The 17692-nt window shown below is 41.0% G+C and overlaps 6 protein-coding genes across 6 annotated transcripts; all 6 read right to left on the bottom strand.

Annotated features, from left to right (window-relative positions):
• Window positions 1-17: 17 nt before the first annotated feature.
• On the bottom strand, window positions 18-1224 carry BCR41DRAFT_347507 (hypothetical protein; the record flags this gene model as incomplete). Its single annotated transcript, XM_022023107.1, has 3 exons — window positions 1086-1224; window positions 463-701; window positions 18-310 (listed from the first exon to the last, which is right to left on the bottom strand). The coding sequence occupies exons 1-3, from the start codon at window positions 1186-1188 to the stop codon at window positions 20-22; spliced, it is 633 nt and encodes a 210-aa protein (XP_021884892.1). The 5' UTR covers window positions 1189-1224.
• A 352-nt stretch (window positions 1225-1576) lies between these two features.
• On the bottom strand, window positions 1577-3374 carry BCR41DRAFT_347506 (hypothetical protein; the record flags this gene model as incomplete). Its single annotated transcript, XM_022023106.1, has 1 exon — window positions 1577-3374. Exon 1 carries the CDS (start codon window positions 3152-3154, stop codon window positions 1580-1582), a length of 1575 nt encoding a protein of 524 aa, XP_021884891.1. The 5' UTR covers window positions 3155-3374.
• A 1355-nt stretch (window positions 3375-4729) lies between these two features.
• BCR41DRAFT_419541 (hypothetical protein) lies at window positions 4730-6422 on the bottom strand (the record flags this gene model as incomplete). Its single annotated transcript, XM_022029777.1, has 2 exons — window positions 5373-6422; window positions 4730-5253 (listed from the first exon to the last, which is right to left on the bottom strand). Coding segments are annotated over exons 1-2 (1473 nt in total), but the record flags the coding sequence as incomplete, so codon positions are not given.
• Window positions 6423-10745: 4323 nt separating this feature from the next.
• BCR41DRAFT_347503 (Plectin/S10) lies at window positions 10746-12313 on the bottom strand (the record flags this gene model as incomplete). The annotated part of the gene is made up of 3 exons (XM_022023105.1): window positions 11790-12313; window positions 11264-11538; window positions 10746-11161 (listed from the first exon to the last, which is right to left on the bottom strand). Coding segments are annotated over exons 1-3 (334 nt in total), but the record flags the coding sequence as incomplete, so codon positions are not given.
• A 447-nt stretch (window positions 12314-12760) lies between these two features.
• On the bottom strand, window positions 12761-14304 carry BCR41DRAFT_384152 (hypothetical protein; the record flags this gene model as incomplete). The annotated part of the gene is made up of 3 exons (XM_022027534.1): window positions 14026-14304; window positions 13868-13902; window positions 12761-13759 (listed from the first exon to the last, which is right to left on the bottom strand). The coding sequence occupies exons 1-3, from the start codon at window positions 14192-14194 to the stop codon at window positions 12761-12763; spliced, it is 1203 nt and encodes a 400-aa protein (XP_021884888.1). The 5' UTR covers window positions 14195-14304.
• Window positions 14305-15778: 1474 nt separating this feature from the next.
• BCR41DRAFT_184490 (hypothetical protein) lies at window positions 15779-16699 on the bottom strand. The gene is made up of 2 exons (XM_022019781.1): window positions 16074-16699; window positions 15779-15969 (listed from the first exon to the last, which is right to left on the bottom strand). The coding sequence occupies exons 1-2, from the start codon at window positions 16597-16599 to the stop codon at window positions 15866-15868; spliced, it is 630 nt and encodes a 209-aa protein (XP_021884887.1). The 5' UTR covers window positions 16600-16699; the 3' UTR covers window positions 15779-15865.
• Between the last annotated feature and the right edge of the window lie 993 nt (window positions 16700-17692).

Genomic DNA, 17692 nt, shown 5'->3' with positions numbered 1-17692 from the left:
AAAAAAGGAGGTTAGTGCTCTAAATTGAGTTTTTGTAAGTCCTGCCTTCTTTCTTTCCAATGCGGATGTATCGCTCTTCATCGTTCCTAGCCTGTATCACAATTATAGTACTGACAAAACAAACAACATTCACGACGGTGAATCCAAAGAGCGATGTATACAACTTCCTTAAATAACTGTCCGCGAATGCCGATATTTTTTCTTCACATCCTGGATACATTGCTGCGGTCTTTCTGGCGCATAGGCCTGAATATACAATATTCATGCTATCATGGTATCCGCAGCACTGCCCATATCCTCGCAGACTTGTCTATAGGGGATTAGAAGGGAAAAAAAAAAAAAAAAAAAAAAAAAAAAAAGGATTGGAATTGTGAGCTGACAATCGCCCAAGCTAACAGTGGTTGCTCTGTGTCTCGCTCTTGTTGTTATAGTTGATGTGGTTGTGGTTAAATTTTTTAATACCATGTTTTGAAAGGTGACCTTGAGGGACTCAGGCCAAACCAACCATTGTGAAGCAAAAAGACTACGCATCCGTAGGGTCTTGAACCAGATAACGCCACCCAAGGCTAGCTCTGCCACCATCGCCGCTACAATCAACCATGCGAATGCAGTCAAGAATGGTTTACGACGTACAGGCGCACTTCCTCCAATGTATCCAATCAACGAAATCACTGCAACGACAGCTGCAATTATTGTTCCAGCTAGTAAAAGAAAGAGTAAAAAAAAGGAAGCACGCGCGTTCAATTAGACTACATGAGCTAAATTTGAGACAAATTTTTTTTAAAAAAAACACTAAAGGCAAGAGTTGGCTCTGAAAGGGTTTTGGTTCATCCTAAAGAAAAAACTACTTTTAGCTTTGACCTCCAACTTTGAACCCATAAAGGGAAAGAAGCGCTGAACTTAAAATTACGAAGAGAGCTTTTCTGTTCTCAAAACCCATTTTTACATCCTCCTCTTACTCGCCACTGTCTTGCTGAAATATAGGATATTCGGTGATGGAATATATCGATGGTCTGTAGCACATAGTCTCAAGAAGCCTTGTGTTATATGTATATATGTATTCCCTTTATTTTCCTCAAACATACCTCGCTCAATCTCTTGTGAGATAACTGCATCTCGTGGAGCACCATCAGACGATTGTCGAAGCCAAATTGATCCCATAATAAGGGCCACAATGCCAGTTATCATGAAGATAGTGATGAATGCAAAAAAATAACATTGAAGTTTCTTTAGCGTCGCCATTTTTTTTTTTTTTTTTTTTTTTTTTTTGTCTTAAGTTTGTACGAGCGTAACGTACGGTGTGGGTGTGATAAGAGAGAGAAGAGAATAAGAAAGGTTTTAATAGCGAGAAGGAATCAATTTGAATGCAAATGTGAATTTCAATTGAAATGAATGGAGAATTTGGAGGTCGTCGAACAAATGAAACAATTAAGTTTTAGAAAGAGACAAAAGGCAGGAGACAATTAAGCTTGTCCTTGTTACACCTTTTTTTTTTTGTGTCAAAGCGTGCAGAAGAGGTGGGCCACATTGGTAAAGTACATGAGATTACATTTATTACATAATATTATGGATATATACGTTATTCCATGAATGAGATATGCTGAACACCCCGAACTGTGCCAAAGCTTTGTTTGCCTCGTTGGCCTTGGTGTTCTCTTATTGTCTGGCGACTCGCAACTATCGACATCCTTGATGGTCGGCGTCGTAGGACGACGGTGGCATCCCCATCCAGTTGCTCTTCATTCTGGTGTTGGCGTTGGCTATTCAAAAGAGCCAAAGGTCCCTGAGCCTGAACCTGTGCTTGAGTTTGAGTTTGAGCTTGAGTTTGAGCCAGGCTTTCCTTGGTACTACTTATCATCTCATTGGGCTCTTCTTCAAAGCGAATTGCATCCAGCGCAGTTCTTCGCTTGGCATCTCGCATTGATGAAGGACGACTTAATCGTACGGCTCCAGAGCCTTGACTTGACATCAAACGCTTCATTGCCATCGCAGAAAATGTTTTATTACCCTTGCCAAGAGCTCCCTGAAAAGACAATGCATAAGTGGAAATATCTTCTTGCTCACACTCTTCCAAAAGCTGTTGCATTGTCTTTACTGGAGCTTCAACAGTTATTATTGATGGGATGTTAAAGGTATTGGCTGTAGTAGTGGTGATGGAAGTGTCGATCCCAGCCTCATCACTGTCGGCATCAGTGTCTGCTTCAGAGTCGTTCAATGCTTCGTATGGAGGACTCATCATGTCATGTTCAAACGAAGGCATGCGAGAGGAAGCACGAGATGACGGACGACGGCTTCCATGGTGGTTCCCTTCAACTACATCAAAAACAGTCGCATTCATTTCCGATATGTCATTGGCCTTTTCTTGTTCAGCAGACAAATTATCTTTGATGACGAGACCATCTGTCGGGAACTCGTTCTTAAGCCTACAGCTGCTCGCCACATGAGCAGATTGCAACTCTGGTTCGATGCGTTGAACAGCCTCCTTAAGTTTAGCCTGTTGTCTTTCGCGGTAGTACCGGATCTGCTGCTGAATAAACTTGCGAAACCAGTAAATGTGGACTACCAATGTAATGAAGCCCCATTCCAAGTTCGACAATGATGCAAAGGTACCGGTGAATAACACAATGGATGAAAACAATGTCAAGCCCCAAGAGAGACCTCGTAGACTTTTGCGATCTTGCTCGGTTAGGCGGGGGGAAAAATAACGAAACAAATAAAAGCCCGTAACTTGAAAGAGCGTAGCTGCGAGGAGTGTAGGCACAAAAGCCGAGGTGTTTGGATTTACATCAAAATTGTACAATGATAATGGCTCATGCCGGGAGAAGAGTTGAGTCAGCAAGAAAGGATATGAGGATGTTGATAGCGCGACAGGAGAAGAAGAAGGAGAGGGGACATTATGGTTCGACACGTAGGAATGAGTAGTTACTGCTATTGATGGCGATGAGAAAACAGAGTGGTCCTGAGAAGGTGTGTTGGTAGAAGCAAGAATGATTGGACACAGACTAGGGGTCGCGGGCGCTGTTAGTGAGGAGACAAGGCTTGTAATAGGACAAATAGCGTGGGCGGTAGGGCTGCCAGGAATACGGCTGATGCCAGCAGTTTGTTCGGGATATGCTTCCGTGGTGGCCTCAATGAGTTCATGAATATCAGCCATTTTTGTTTATTACGTTATGAACTAGGGATTAGGGTATAGTCGTTAAAAGTATAAGGTTAGAGACTAAGAATGAGGAGCGTTGGTAGGTTTTAACAAGAGTAGGGCGAATATGAGGAGGATGATGATTAAAGAAGAACTAAAGAAAAAAGAAGAGAAGAAGAGAAAAAGAAGAGTCGAAAGACCGAAGAAGAAATAGAAGGAGATAGATGAGTGAGCGGTGAAAGAGTTGAATAAGATGGTCATGCTTTCTTGCTTTATCGGGATCTTTAAAATCAAGAGCATGGAGACATGTCAGCATGTTTACTGTTTCAACCCTGGCTGTGTGTTTGGAAATGAGTCGCCTGTGCGTTTTGCGAAGCGAATAGTAGATATTCACCCTTGTACCACATGGTTCAGACCATGACCCCTCTCCCGTGATTCGACCACGAGTAAAACTGTGTGTGTGCTAAAAAAAAATTATTTAACGAGGCTGTTCACATAAGCATTCCTCATGGCTGATATAACTCATTATACATAATAAGAAAAAAAAAGGGACGCTCACAGGGCAAGTTAATCTTATGACCAAAAAAAACTCCTAAACATGATTCGCTTTGAAGTTGGAACAACTCTGTTAGTATCAGAAAAAAAAAAGGCTCATGAGAATCTCTCATGATAAATCATTGAACATGTCTCATTCCTTTACAAAAAGTATCCTTTTTGTCTCATGAAGGGCTACAGGTTATACAAACACATACAACTCTGTTTTTTGTTAGTCATTCCAATTGTCCAAAGTACCACAACGTCTGCACAAAACATCTGAAGCACCGTGTAATGTAATAAACGATGAAAGCGGCTAAAATGATGAATGCTATTTTGTTCTTTTCCATTGATTGCTGATTGTTGATTGTTTGATTGTTAACTTGTTAACTTGTTACAATGGTCTTATTGGCCCCATGATAAAGCATGATAAAGAAAAAAGCATTAAGATAGCATGGCAGTGCAACTTTGTACTTTATGGTCGGTTGGCCCTATTGTCCTATCCTATTAACCTTTGGGCAGAGTGCAGGTGCTAATGTTTGTGTGTGATTGACCATGAGACTTGTCAATTTCTTTCCACATGGTGAGCAATTGTGTGCAACCACGCGGAAGGACAGGATCAAGGAAATGAAACTTTATGAGGGAAAATAAGAGACGGACCTGCAGTGCTAAATGGGAAAAACATTGTGGATGTGAACGATATAGTTCCCTTCTCTCTGACCTGCAAGGATGTGTATCGTGGACAATCAGTTGAAACAACTCGCATCGTACTAACAGCACTCTTTTTTTTTTTTTTTTTTTTTTTTTTTTTTGGTATTTCTTTCAACGGTCATTGGATCAAAAGTCCTCGCAGTAAAGGACCTTTACTTTTGAACACAATCTCTGGATGGACACGACGATCTCGTCTGCACTTCTTATTTTACTCTTACCCTTGCTCTTACTATTATACATCTTCCGACTGGGTGATATATTAGATTATTGGCTACTACTTCTATGATTTAAGAAACTTATGTGGATTACTCTTTCTCTTTTTTTTTTTTTTTTTTTTTTTTACAAAACCTGGGCTCCTCCACGAGAAACATCATCGTCCAAATGATTCTTCTCTTGACTCAATTCTACAGAGGCTCTACTCTCATGCATATCAACCTCCTCAAGTGGACGTCGAAGTCGAAGACCATCTTTCCTCATAAACTTTGAAATATTCCACTCTGCAGGAGGCTTGGTCTTGATCTTGGATACGGTAACAAAGTCCTTTGTGTCCTCAACCGCCCCCAAAGATGTGAGCTCATTCTTAACAGTATTAGCAAGAGATTGAAGGACACTGCACAATTGCTGTCGTCTTAGTTTAGCCTGATATTTGCGTTGAGTTTTGATGTAGAGAATAAACCAGTAGATGTGCAAGGAAAGCGTGATCGTATACAGGAATGCAACTGACTTGTCGGGGTAGTTGAAGAAGATTTCATGCCAGAGTAATGCTACATATATGAGGCGCGTCGAGATGAAGCATAGCAAGTAGAGTCTCTCAATTGTTTTTGTACGTCGATGAGGGAAAATTCGCCCGAATGCGAGGAAAATACTTGATGCTTTTGTTTTGAACAAAAATGAGGGTATAAATGGGTTAGTGTTGTTCTATTTTTTTTTTTTTTTTTTTTTTTTTTTTTTTTTTAAAAAAAAGAGTTCATTCAGTATAAAATTTATGTACCTTCAATGGGCGTTCCACAAATACAAAAGACTGACAGCATGTCTCCGGCTCTCATATGGACTACAATAAAATGGTATATAATATGATGGACCACAGTTGAGAATGGCTCTAGTTGCTTACGGTAATGCATCAACCCCAAGATCAGATCAACCGCCAGGAACGCTTGAAAGTTTGCTGCGATGATATGTGGTCCAATTCGACCATCATCAGGATAATTTTCCAGTGAGAAAAACAAATGGGGTCGCTGCATCTGGGCCTGAAATACACCGTGACGCAACGATAATGGGCTGTCCACCATCTTGGAATTGTCGTGCTCATCGTAGGAAAAGGAGGAGGAGGCAGTTGTCATGAAAGGCCTTTGGGCTGACTTTTCAGAGTGATCATATATCCTTGAACTGAATCCACCATCAATTGACGATGTTCGATTGTCGCTTAGTTTAAAGTCTGAGAAACAATAATACTTTGAATAGGACCCATCCTCCAGTTTCAAAAATGAAGGCAATAAAGTAGCAAATGCCAAAGTTCCTGCTTTTAGTAATGGATAACAAATATCTTTTGCTGCTAACGGTGATAAGCCAAGTATGTCTGCACTTGACGGATGAACTGGATCTGTTGCTTCAAGCATGGATGGTATAATTCCAGATACAGGCTGATAATCGACAAGAGAGTTGAAGATTGTTCGTAGATGAGGAACCTCATAAAATCCAGCTATCGTAAAAAGACACGCTGAATAAAACCCCATGACCCATGAAAGACCTAGTCTATTGTTGCTGAGAGAAGGGTTCAAATACCAAGTAAAGTAGAATAGACAAGGAAAAACTGCCAGTGTGAGCAGATAAGTTGTCCAGAACGGATTGTGTTCAAAACTCCAGTCGGATGGTGCGAAACGTGCATCGCCATATCCCATAAAGTTGATAACATGGGTAAGGAGAGATGGGGAGTTTGCCATGGTAGCTGAATCAGAGCTCGAATGTGGAGAGGAAGGTGAAGGGATGAATAGGATCAATAGGATGAATAGGATAGAGGAAAGAAGGCGCACCTGAATGAAACAAAGGAAGGTAACATGAGAAACCGGAAAAAAAAAAAAAAAAAAAAAAAAAAAGGTTCAAAGAGAATTCCTGTGGAAACGGGGATGCTGTTTTGACAGCCATGTTCCTGAGTACAAAGGAAATGAAGATATACACACTTATATATATATATATATTAACCGTTATAATTGCGGAAATTCAAAGTTCAGGAGCCCCAGTTCAATTAAACATGGATTGTTCGGAAGGAAGAAAGTAATACAATACATATGATCTACTTGTTCTTTTAAGCCATTGTTTCTTCTAGAAATCATATCAGCGTGATCGGTTCCAATTTCGACCGTCCTACTCTTAGCCATACGAGGATAATTTCAAAGGGTCCTCTAAATCCAAGGTTCCCGTTTATGTTGCATATATAAAGAATAAACAAGAAACGCCCATCTGGGGACATGTTTTCCATTTTGTAAAAAACAGCCCACTACTCTGTGGAAGTACAATTGTGCGCTTATCAAGAAAATGATCTGTGGGCAATAAATAAGGTTTGCATGATGGTGATGATTTTCGTAACCTTGATAATCGTCTGTGCCATAGAGTCCTCGCCAAAAAGTCATAAACTGGATATATTTTACAATACTCAATTTGAATTAAAAATTTGAAAAATAAAAATTTACGTACGAAGACAAAAATGCATATATTTTTTGAATAGAAGGAATGAATTAGATGCATGGCCACCAAACCAATTCAATCTTCGTTTTTAATTAGAAATATTAGAATTTGCGAGAAATGGGAACATCATTCTCAATCTCATTCTCGATCTCATCCTCATTGTCAACCTACTTTATTCGCAATCTTCAGATAGTAAAATGTCTTTCCCTTTTGATATCAATAACCTACTCTCATACAACGATCTTGGTGGTTGGTATAGCGAAGGAAATATCGACCAAATGATTTCAGGCACACCCTTCACTCCGCCTCGAAGATCGCCACAACTGCCCACTGAAGCCGATCTCTCCCCTATTAGGTCTCCTACCGAATATCAATGGATTACTCCTCCCAGAAACGAGCCAAGGAGTTCTACCTCATTAGAGCAATTCGGTGAGCGTCCCAATACCCTCGATTTAAATCCATTCTTGTCAGACAAACAAACTGGAGAGAGAAAAAAGGCATTTACACGCAGTAAAGCGTCCGTTACTAAAGACGAATACGCGATAATAGCTCATACATATAATGCTATAATGAATGCGCCACCAGCAGTCCAAGACTGGTTTAAGAAGACAGACAACAGAGCAATGGACCTTTCGATTCTGATGGGTGTAGGGAGAAACACTTGTGTGGCAGCAATTAAATATGCACAAACAGGCATCGTCGAAATGACAGGGCGAGGAAGAACTGGTCGCCCTAAAAAAGAAGCGGACAAGGATTTAAACTCGAAGGTGCTGAATATCATAGTTGAATCAAACAAGAGCGGGACTCCTAATTCTGCGGGTTTAATTGCAAACCAACTGAAAGAAGACTTTGAAATCGACAGATCAGCAAGATCAATCACTCGCGACCTCCGTAAAATGGGACTGTATTGGGGTAAAGGGGTCCGACAGAACTTTTTGCACGACTCCAAGGAGAATATTGCCTTCCGAGCTACTTACCTGAAGCGCCGTCTTAAGAATTTAAAACTAGTAGACGGCAGTTGGGTGCCTAGGACTCCAGAGGTCTTCTTGGACGAGTCTTACTGCCACATTGACCATGCTGCAGCAAGACGTTGGGTGCAAAGTGGCGGTGGTGTCATTAACGATGCAGGAAGGAAACCAATCATGGTTATATTTGCAGCCTTCATTGTATATTATGATGAAGCTGCTAAAAAGGTTGAAGGCAAATTCGTTAATGATAGCGTGTATGTTTGGCCATCAAAGGGACCAAAGCCTCAATCAAAAAAAGGCCAAGAGCAGGAGGCTGAACTGTGGGATGACGTACCTGAGGAGATCAGGAATGCAGGGGTCGTGGCAACAGATCACGATTATCATGGAAACTTCAACGCTAGTTTGTTCGATAGTATCTTTAAGCGACTTTGTGAGAATCTCAATAAGATGGGACTTGGCCCTTGTAAAATCCATCTTGATGGCGCTTCATATCACTTTCACAAGAAAAACAGGAAACCAACCAAGAGCGACACTGTGAAAACTATCAAAGAGTGGCTCACGGGCAAGGAGATTGTTATTCCAACAAGGGAAAATGGAAAAGCACTGAACAAAAACGAGCTTATGGAATTGGTTAACGCTCTTCCTGATGAGTCGTATTTCTCTATCAGTAAAATAGCCCAGGAGAATGGTGGACATGAAATCCTCAAGACTCCACCCTACCATTGCGAGCTACAACCTATTGAGAAGATCTGGGCAGTTGTGAAAAACATAATTGCCTCGAGAGCAATGGTGACAATGACATCCATCTTGCTGAAAAAAAGGCTACTAAGCTTGTTTTCCCAGATTCCGTGTAAAGTCTTTTACTCTGTATGGAAGAAGTCTGTGAAAATTGGCATGAGATACTATAACGAGAGGAGTCATGCACAGGAAGAAATAGTCGAAGAGGTTTATCAAGAGGTTTTTGATGAAAACGAGCCTATTGTGGACCTTAGTGACACTTTCAAAGTCGACAATAGTGAGTGGGATGCAGAACTCATTAGAGTACTAAATCAAGAGCGAGCTGAAGCTGTTACCCTAGGCCCTGAGATAGTGGATCTTACGCTAGATGCTGGAAGCATGTTTAATGTGATAGAGGATAGCGAGTCTGAGGACGAGCCTCTTATCAATCGAAAACGCTCTCGTAAAAATTAAAATTTTGAGTTTGTACGTATTTTTCCTGCGTCTAAAAGTGGAAGTATTCTATTCAATTTAAAAGCCTGAAAAATATATCCAGTTTATGACTTTTTGGCGAGGACTCTAACAGGGGTGTGCTCATTGTTGGGCCGTTGGTAAAAACGGCGACAAACAAATGCAAAAGCCATGCTTATTACGAATGGCGAGATATTTGGTCTTCGCCCCTATCTCTCCAGCTTTTTTTTTTTATAGTAATAAATGCCCCAGTCAGTCATTGGAATGCGGACGTTGGGACTGCTATGGGCGTTACAGTTGGAATGAAGACCACTGGAGGAGCTATTGCCTGAGTTGCTCTAACCCTTGACGATACAATTCTAGCATGCTGATTTTCCGCCACAAGGCTTATGCAACTCAATATAGCATACACCTCGTCTTCGGTATCAGCCTCTTGTTATTCTTTACTAAAGTCTGAAGGGACAGCTGTATAAAATAATCTTTGGGAGTTTAGCTACAGTACGAGATGCCCTTGCTATGTCTATCGCATCAACACTAAAGGCAGGAGCATCCAAGGTCCCTGTTGTCCTGATTTTGGAAGGTTCCAATACCAGAACATCAGCCGCTATTGTACAGATAAGCACGGATATAATAACAATTACGGTGTTGAAGTCCATAGTTGTTGATATCTATCTGGAAAAGGAGAACAAAAAAGATTGTTCTCCTTTATGTTTCTGTGGTCAATCAAAACAGGAGGTTCGATGCTTTTTTTTAAGGGCTTGTTTTGAAGCGACAAAACAAAGCCAAATGGAAGAGATGGTATCGCAGAGAGGGAGTGCCGGACGAATTGGATTCACCAACATATTCATCAAATAGTGCAAGTAATGCTGTTCAAACTGGTGGACAAATTCTCCGAATTTATTGCATTTGTCATGCGACGTCATACTTTCAAAGTTCGTGCTGCATATTTTATATCCACAAGCAAAACCTTTAGAAAAGGGGGAACAACAGACCAGACAACAGGTAAGAGATGCAAGATCGACTGCCCCTGGTCTTAGCTCCTCTTCCTCTTCTTTCCTTCCTGCAGAACATCTACTCTACACCAAAAGCGTTAACTTTTTTGGGTTAAAAAGCCTTTTGTGGGCATCATTCATCTCCACTCGTACAATGCACTAAACTCTCAGTTGCAATTATGGCGATGCTTCCATTAAGATATACAGAAGTAAAGTTGGCGATGGGTCCAATTAAAAAAGACAAAAAGGCAACATGCGCGCGAGACTAAACTAGCCACTTACATTCGTAGCTGGCACACCTTCTTTTTTCTGATAAAAAGTTTGAAGCAGAGTGTGCAATGCTCTTACAAGGCTTCAAACAGGCTGAGGGAGCGTGTCCTATTATGATACGATGCGCAATGACCATCGATATTATTTTACTTGTTCATGTTTATTTTATTCTGATTCAATTAGCAACCTTTGAGCTGCAAACAACGGAGTGAAGACAAAGAAAAGTCAAGTCTTTATTTGCTTATTGCTGGGCGGGACGACCACGGCCCAAACCAGAGCGGAACTCGGGCTTGTAGTCACCGGAGGCACCCTCCTTCTTCTCACCATCATCGCGACGGCGGTAGTCATCGCGGTCACCACGGGGGCGGTAGGCACCCTCAGGACGCTCTATTATACAAAAATAAAACATATAGAGTTGGTCAGCAATAAAGCAATATAGTCAAATAGGATTTTCCTTCCCCCTTCCTACGACTTGGATAAAAGTCATCATTGATTGTGGCTTTGTCAAATAGTTCACTAAAAGTCCACAACACGGAAAGACAACTGATCACAGGATGCTGATAGTCAATTCAGTAGTCCGACATCAAGTCCTGATAATAGTAGCCGGAGATCTCAAATGGTATTATTGTGTAAACATAAGTAAAAATATCCTGAGAACGACTTGTGATAGTATTCAGCAATATGGGTCTTCCGCGGTTTCATGCCGAAGAAGCAAGTACATCCAGATGAAATATTAAATAAGGGTATAAAAAAAAAAAAAAAAAAAAAAAAAAGATCAGGTTGGAAGTTAAAGCATTACCAGCACGACGAGGAGCTGAAGGACGAGCGGTCTTCTTGAAGGTGGCGGGGAAAATCTCCGAGGGAAGGTGGAGGTACTCGCGCAAGTACTCGATACCGGCATCAGTCAAGGTGTAGTAGTAGTATTGCCACGAGAACTGGGTCTTGACATACTGCTTCGAATCCAAGGACTGAAGAGCCTTGATGACCTGCAAGTTGGGGACATCGAGCTCATCGTGCTTGGGGGCGTTGAAGTCCTTCTTGGCGACCAAAACACCGTCTGTATAATTTGATTATTGATCCCAATTGATTCAGGAAACGATTGAGTAAAGAAAATAAAAAAAAAAAGAAATTAACCATGAACGTCGAGTTTGAAATCCAGATTCCAAGCGATCCAGCCAGTCGTAAATCAGTGAATCCGGACGGGTTGAATTAAGTTCGAAAATAAAAAAAGAATTCGCGATTAGTTAGCATTCTGATCATGACTCAAAACTAATCCCTATGTATCACTCAGTAGTTCTGTATTCATACCCTTGAAGAGGGCCTCGTAGATAAGCTTGCGGTTCTGCTTGGGGATAAGCATGCTGAATTATCTGTCGGATGAGAGTTGTAAGTTTGTAGAACAGATAAAAGAAAAATAGAAAGGAGAAACGTTAGCAAACCAGATTGCTGTAATGTACTTTTTTTCCTTTTTATTCCAGTGTATGATGATCTCTTTTGAATCACTGTTTCCTGTCGTCGCTCATACAATGCTGTCTTTGATACTGTCATGATCCAGATACTTTTAATTTTAGCAATGTAATTGATCCCTGGTCATAGTCTCACGAATCCATTCATCTCAAAAGCTTTCTTCAAATAGTTCCCAAGAGTTTCATCCTGATAATAAGATAGCACTCTGGAAAAAAGTTCTTAGGCTTATGGTGTTGATCGATGGATCGATGCGATGGATCTGGCTGATTTCAATGTTGGCACTAGGCTGATTGGAGGATTCATCCTTTTTTTATGGTTCGTCATTCATTGCAGTAGCAGTCACGTGCAAGTTATCTACCACTATTTGCGCACCTGAGAAAAGAGAAGGGAAATTTGATTTTCAGCCCAGTCTCTAATTTAAACATGTATGAAGAAATATGTATCGAACGATGCAAAGCCACAGCTGTATGATATTTTTTTGTCGCGTTTTTTTTTTTTTTTTTTTTCAATTTTTATTAAGACTTTGATTCGGTTTGTACGCCAGTGAAACTATGATCTAATCGTTTTTAAGCGACAGTTTGTTTGGGGTGGAATTCAGGCGCATCGACTCTAAGTTCAGAATGTTCAACGTCTATAAAGAACATATAAAATAACAAGGATTACAAGTCATAGTTAGGTTCTTAAGCCATTTCAGGAATTTTCTGCCTCCTATTTCTCTTTCTGCCTCCTATTTCTCTTTGTCTCTCTCTTTTTTTTTTTTTTTTTTTTCTGCATTATCCTGCCGCGTTGTCCTAGGTCTTCAAGCTGCCCCCTCAATCAATCTCACGATCATTACCAATAACAGCCGGATGGTTGTTGTCGTCGTTCAATGTGCCGGTAGTTTGAGGCTTTGCGCGGTTACCAGAGTCTGCATGTGGTGCAGGAGCAAAGTTGTCTTCATCATTACGCTCGGTATGTGCACCTCGATTGGTAAAGGCCTTCAAATCGTTGGTATGGGAGTGATTCTTGTGATTGTTATGCTTGGTATCATGGGTCTCTTTCTTTACATGTTCCTTAGCAGTATTGCCCTCATGTTTGGCGTCTTTAGTAGCATCCACAGAGTTCTTCTTGGCCCTCTTAGTCTCATCCTTGACATGTTGACGAGCATCCTCGAACTCGTCAGAGCCGCCTTCGAAATCATCCGCAACATCTTCGGCCTTATCTTTTACATTTTCCTTTGTGTGCTTTGCGCTGTCTTCAGTATGCTTCTTGGCCTTCTTGGCTCCATCCTTGGCATTGTCCTTGGCGTCCTTCGCAGCATGCTTAACGTCCTTGGAGGTTTCTTCGGCGCTCTTCTTGACATCTTTGGAGACATCTCTAGCACCCTTTTTAATGTCTTTGGCAACATTCTCAGCATCTTTCTTGACGTCCTTGGAAGCCTCCTCGACGTGCTTCTTTGCTTTCTTTGCACCGTCTTTGACATCCTCAGACACTTCTTCAGCGGTATCTTTGACCTTTTCCTTAGTATCCTTCATGGATTTCTCAGCATGTTTAGCATTCTCCTTGATACTGGCATTGGTATTGTCGGCGCCGGACTTGATGTGCTCTTTAGCCCTATGGACACTCTTCCTGGAAGCGTGAACGCCCTCCTCGACTTTATTGCCCAACCTATCGGCGGCACCCGCGGCTTTATCAGCGCCAGATTTGATGGCTTCTGATGCCTTGTCAAGTCCCTCGACGGCAACATCTCGAGCATGGTCTGCCATCTCCCCGGCCTTTCTTTGAACCCTGTCGGAGGCTTCATGCACCTTCTTCTGAGCATCATCAGCAAGCTACATGATTGAATATCATGATACAATTAGGTCAATCTACAACCATAAAAAAAAGAGTTCACTAGGACTCGTTCTTCTCTCTTTTTTTATTTTTTATTTTATTTTTACCTTCTCTGCTTCCTTTACAGCATCGTCTGCCGCGGCTAGGATATATAAGAAAGAGTGTGTGGAACAGTAAGGTATCATATCCTCTCACACACGCATAAAGACTTTGTATCTTTTTTTTTTTTTTTTGTCAAGGACAATGTTTGGACACAGGACTTTACCTGACATTTGCCTAGAAGCACTATTGATCTTTTCCCTGAGATCTGCACGTTGCTCTGCACGCTCCTCCTCGGTCGTAGACATGTACCAGTAGACGATCACCCCAGCAAGAGTAACAAAGCCAGCAAACAAGGCATTGTTTCCTGCGGTAGAACCGTAATAACGACTCATGTTTTATATGTTTTTCTATTGTGATAGAGCGATTCGGGTTTGATGGCTGCTTGTTTAAGTGAAGTTATATAAGAAGAAAAAGTACGTGGCACAAAAAATCGATTCGATCTGTGAATTGTAAAGTGAAGGAAAGTGAAAGAAAGAAAAAAAGGAAAAAAAAGAAAAGTGATTCCGTTAAGACTTGTAATGACAGGCAAATGAGGCGTCTGATTGGAAGCCAAAAAAAAAAAAAAAAAAAAAAAAAAAAAATGTCTAAGACTTAGCATAACAATGACGCGACGTTGGATGTGTCACCTTAAGTTCTTTTCGCTGTGATCCTCACTGCCTAAATATCCTAAATATCCTAAATGTCCTAAATATTGTGTGGTGTACAGCGCCAAGCTATTGTGGTGGGGGTCGTAACTAGCCATTAATGATCATAAACCACAAGAATCAAACTCTGACTTTTATATGGCGACTGTCCAAGCTCAATATGAAACCATATAAATATCTAAACACTGCCACATGCTATTGGCTACCCTGCGCTCCTTGAACAATAACTTTTAACATGTTCCTCCACTTTCCCAAGGGATGTATTAATGCTCTGACAAGCATGTATCCTTTGATGGCTATATCACAGCCTTTGGATCGAGAGAGTGCTGGGAATATGTGAAAAGCGGGACAATATTTGTGTATTTACTGATAACTGGTGTAACTTCAAAAAGCTTAGCTCAAGGAATAAACTCTGCATCTTCCAGTACATGTAAGAGACGAAAATATCTAGTGTGCATCTCAGTAGCTACCGTAATTTTATTGAAGTGCTTTAAGGCGTTACTTCGCATCACATTTTGAGGATTGGCTGACTACCAGTCGAATTTTATTGTTTTGAACAATGCTGTGAACTCTGACGATTCTTACTAGTTCCTCTGGATGACGGTCATTCAAGAGGAACCAAACAATTCTGTTAATTACCGCTAAGCCCAGGCAGATACGGAAATACAACAGGCACCGAACAGTCGCCTATGTGATCTATTGTTGAATTAATATTAACATTTTATATTTTACAGATACTGCTACTAACTACTTTCAGTAATATATATTAGCACCCTGCATCGCTTGAGGGTGTTTGTTCTGAATGCTTCGACGGTGTCATATGTTCCCTCCCCTTGAATTCTCAGATCTGGTTGCTCATGCGGGTGTGATACTGATTTTGAGGCTTGCTTCGCTATTGCTGCGTGAGAGTGACCACCTTGATCCAACAGTATATCTTCTGATACCAGCTCATTAAATGATGAAATAGACCCTGAACGAAAGCGTGATGAAGGCTCCTCTGCAAGGCATTCGTCATTTCTTCTTCTCCGACATGGATATAAAACCAATGACATTGTTCTCAAGGAATCGCGGGTTGTTCCGAAAATGAGGAAAATAAAATAAGCGACCAAAGGCCCACTGAAGTCCGATACGATGTCCTCGCCTTCAGATGGGTTATAAACAGGTTCATGTTCTGTCATTTCAACAATTCGTTGTAAGATGGCCATGGTTATGATAATCCCAATAGAAAGAGAGAATACCATCAGACGAATGCAATGGCTAACAATGCAGCAGATCGTATATAATTTCCTTATAAGCAACGTTCTCCTTGTTAAATGAACAATGTAAACAATAGTAGTAACAAGGATCACTTTTCGAAACTTACCTCAAGTCATTTATGATACTCGTTCGATGAGAAGCACCACTACTATTAGAATTTTGGCGTTTTTTGTAGTAGTATTGCACCAAATGAATCGCCGTGTGCACTAATAGGAATATTAAATATGAAATTAAGAGTTAGCGTCCTCCTCAGGTTATGGTTTTTTTTTTTTTTTTTTTTTTTTTTTTGCAGCAAAACTCAGAAACATACTTGTGAATAGAACTCCAGCTGCTCCTCCGGCTAACATAGGGATAGCAAATGTCCCCGTAGTTATGGAAGTATGTTGAAAATCACAACAGTATCGTCGCGAATTGGCTGCCCAGTGTGGCTCATTCCGAAGTAAGATGATAGCGATTATTGTCATCACCAAGGGTACTCCAAAAGAAAACAGACAGTACCAAGGCAGCAGCTGTCGTTCTTTATATTTACTTCTGTGCACTATCAGGAGCCACACATTAAACCCCATACATGCAGCCAACAGATTAAGTACTATAGGGATGTAGTGTCCAAAGATTGCGGACACAGTGCATCCAGTCGTGCCATAGGCTTGTGACATGACCTGGTCATTGTAGTAGATGGGTAGTACGCTCTCATTGATGTTGTTGAGGATAGCGACAATGGAGAAGATCTGGAGGAGGAAATTGATGGAATGATAGGTGCAGTGGACGAAAAGGAAAAGTAGAAGGGGAACACTAAAAAGTTGAAGTAAGAGATAAATGGTAGTATTGTTGTCCATGGCCCGTAAATATAAGTAAAAAGTAAAAGGTGGATTGAAAAAGGAAAGGGATAGAGTTTGGTCGGCGATGTTTAAAAAGAAAGACGACTTGTTCCATACAATGGTCAGATATACAATCAATGTAACGCTGTCAACTGTATTTGACGCTTTGTGGGGAAAGAAGGTGAGAAATGAATTATTAATTTTGCAGAACGCTCTGGTCTAACAGAATGACCAATCTCTCAATACCTCGAAGAGCGAGGGAGCGAATGAAAGGAAGATAAGAGCGAGAGAGTGGGTGAGTGGGTGAGTGGGTGAGTTAGTGAGAGCTGGATGGTAGGCTAAATATGGAAAAGAGAGAGGGTATGCATCATAGATGTAAATGAATGCATGGAGAGCCGGAAAGAATGTCATTTTTATTTTTCCCTTGGGGAGGAAGAGGCATCTAGCCCAGTCCTGATAAATTTGGCTCATCTAAATGGAGAAACAGCATCCTATCGTAAGGACCCAAGAGTCTAGAATCGCCAGTTGGTGAGGGTTTCAGGGGCTTTTCACGAGTGACGCATATAGGAAATGAACTACATGAGCCGATTTGTAAAATTAAAGAAAATCTGTTGTTCGTAAGCGCTACCATAACCAATAATAGGTTTTTAATTTCATGGAAAAGATGTTTTCAAATGAATTATTAATGTCGTTAATGGAGGATGATCGCTAAAGGGCAACAGATCTTCCTGAGTATTATCTGCTCAATTGAGATAGCCACTCCATTGGTACGTTGGTAAAATACGTCGTAAAGAGACAAAAAGCATAAAAGTACGCTTTCTTGACCAAAGATCGTTGCAATAGTTAAGAGCGACCAATCTTTACTGGTCTGTGTTTCTAGAAACCAAGACTTCGTTCCTTTATCCTTCAAAAGTATGGTCCGGGAAATGTAGGGACACAGGATTCTCTCCAACCGGAAATAACAGGGTCAACGTCAAAACCGATTGTTCCAAAACTAACGACTTGTGTAAAATAAGGTGCTCATTGAAAGTAGATGTATCACACATTTACTGGGCTCGAGTGCTGGATCGAGATTTCGAACAAGCAAAAGAGCACAGCCACAATTAATGAT

The sequence above is a fragment of the Lobosporangium transversale genome, assembly GCF_002105155.1.
Source record: "Lobosporangium transversale strain NRRL 3116 chromosome Unknown BCR41scaffold_5, whole genome shotgun sequence".
Lineage (NCBI taxonomy): Eukaryota > Fungi > Mortierellomycota > Mortierellomycetes > Mortierellales > Mortierellaceae > Lobosporangium > Lobosporangium transversale.
This window is presented reverse-complemented; position numbering and strand designations above follow the sequence as displayed.

Bases quoted from the DNA above. Each gene is read 5' to 3' on its own strand.
- BCR41DRAFT_184490 (XM_022019781.1), bottom strand. From the start codon at position 16,599: ATGGACAACAATACTACCATTTATCTCTTACTTCAACTTTTTAGTGTT. The intron at 15,970-16,073 runs GTATGTTTCTGA...TATTCCTATTAG, and splicing joins AGCTGGAGTTCTATTCACAA to TGCACACGGCGATTCATTTG.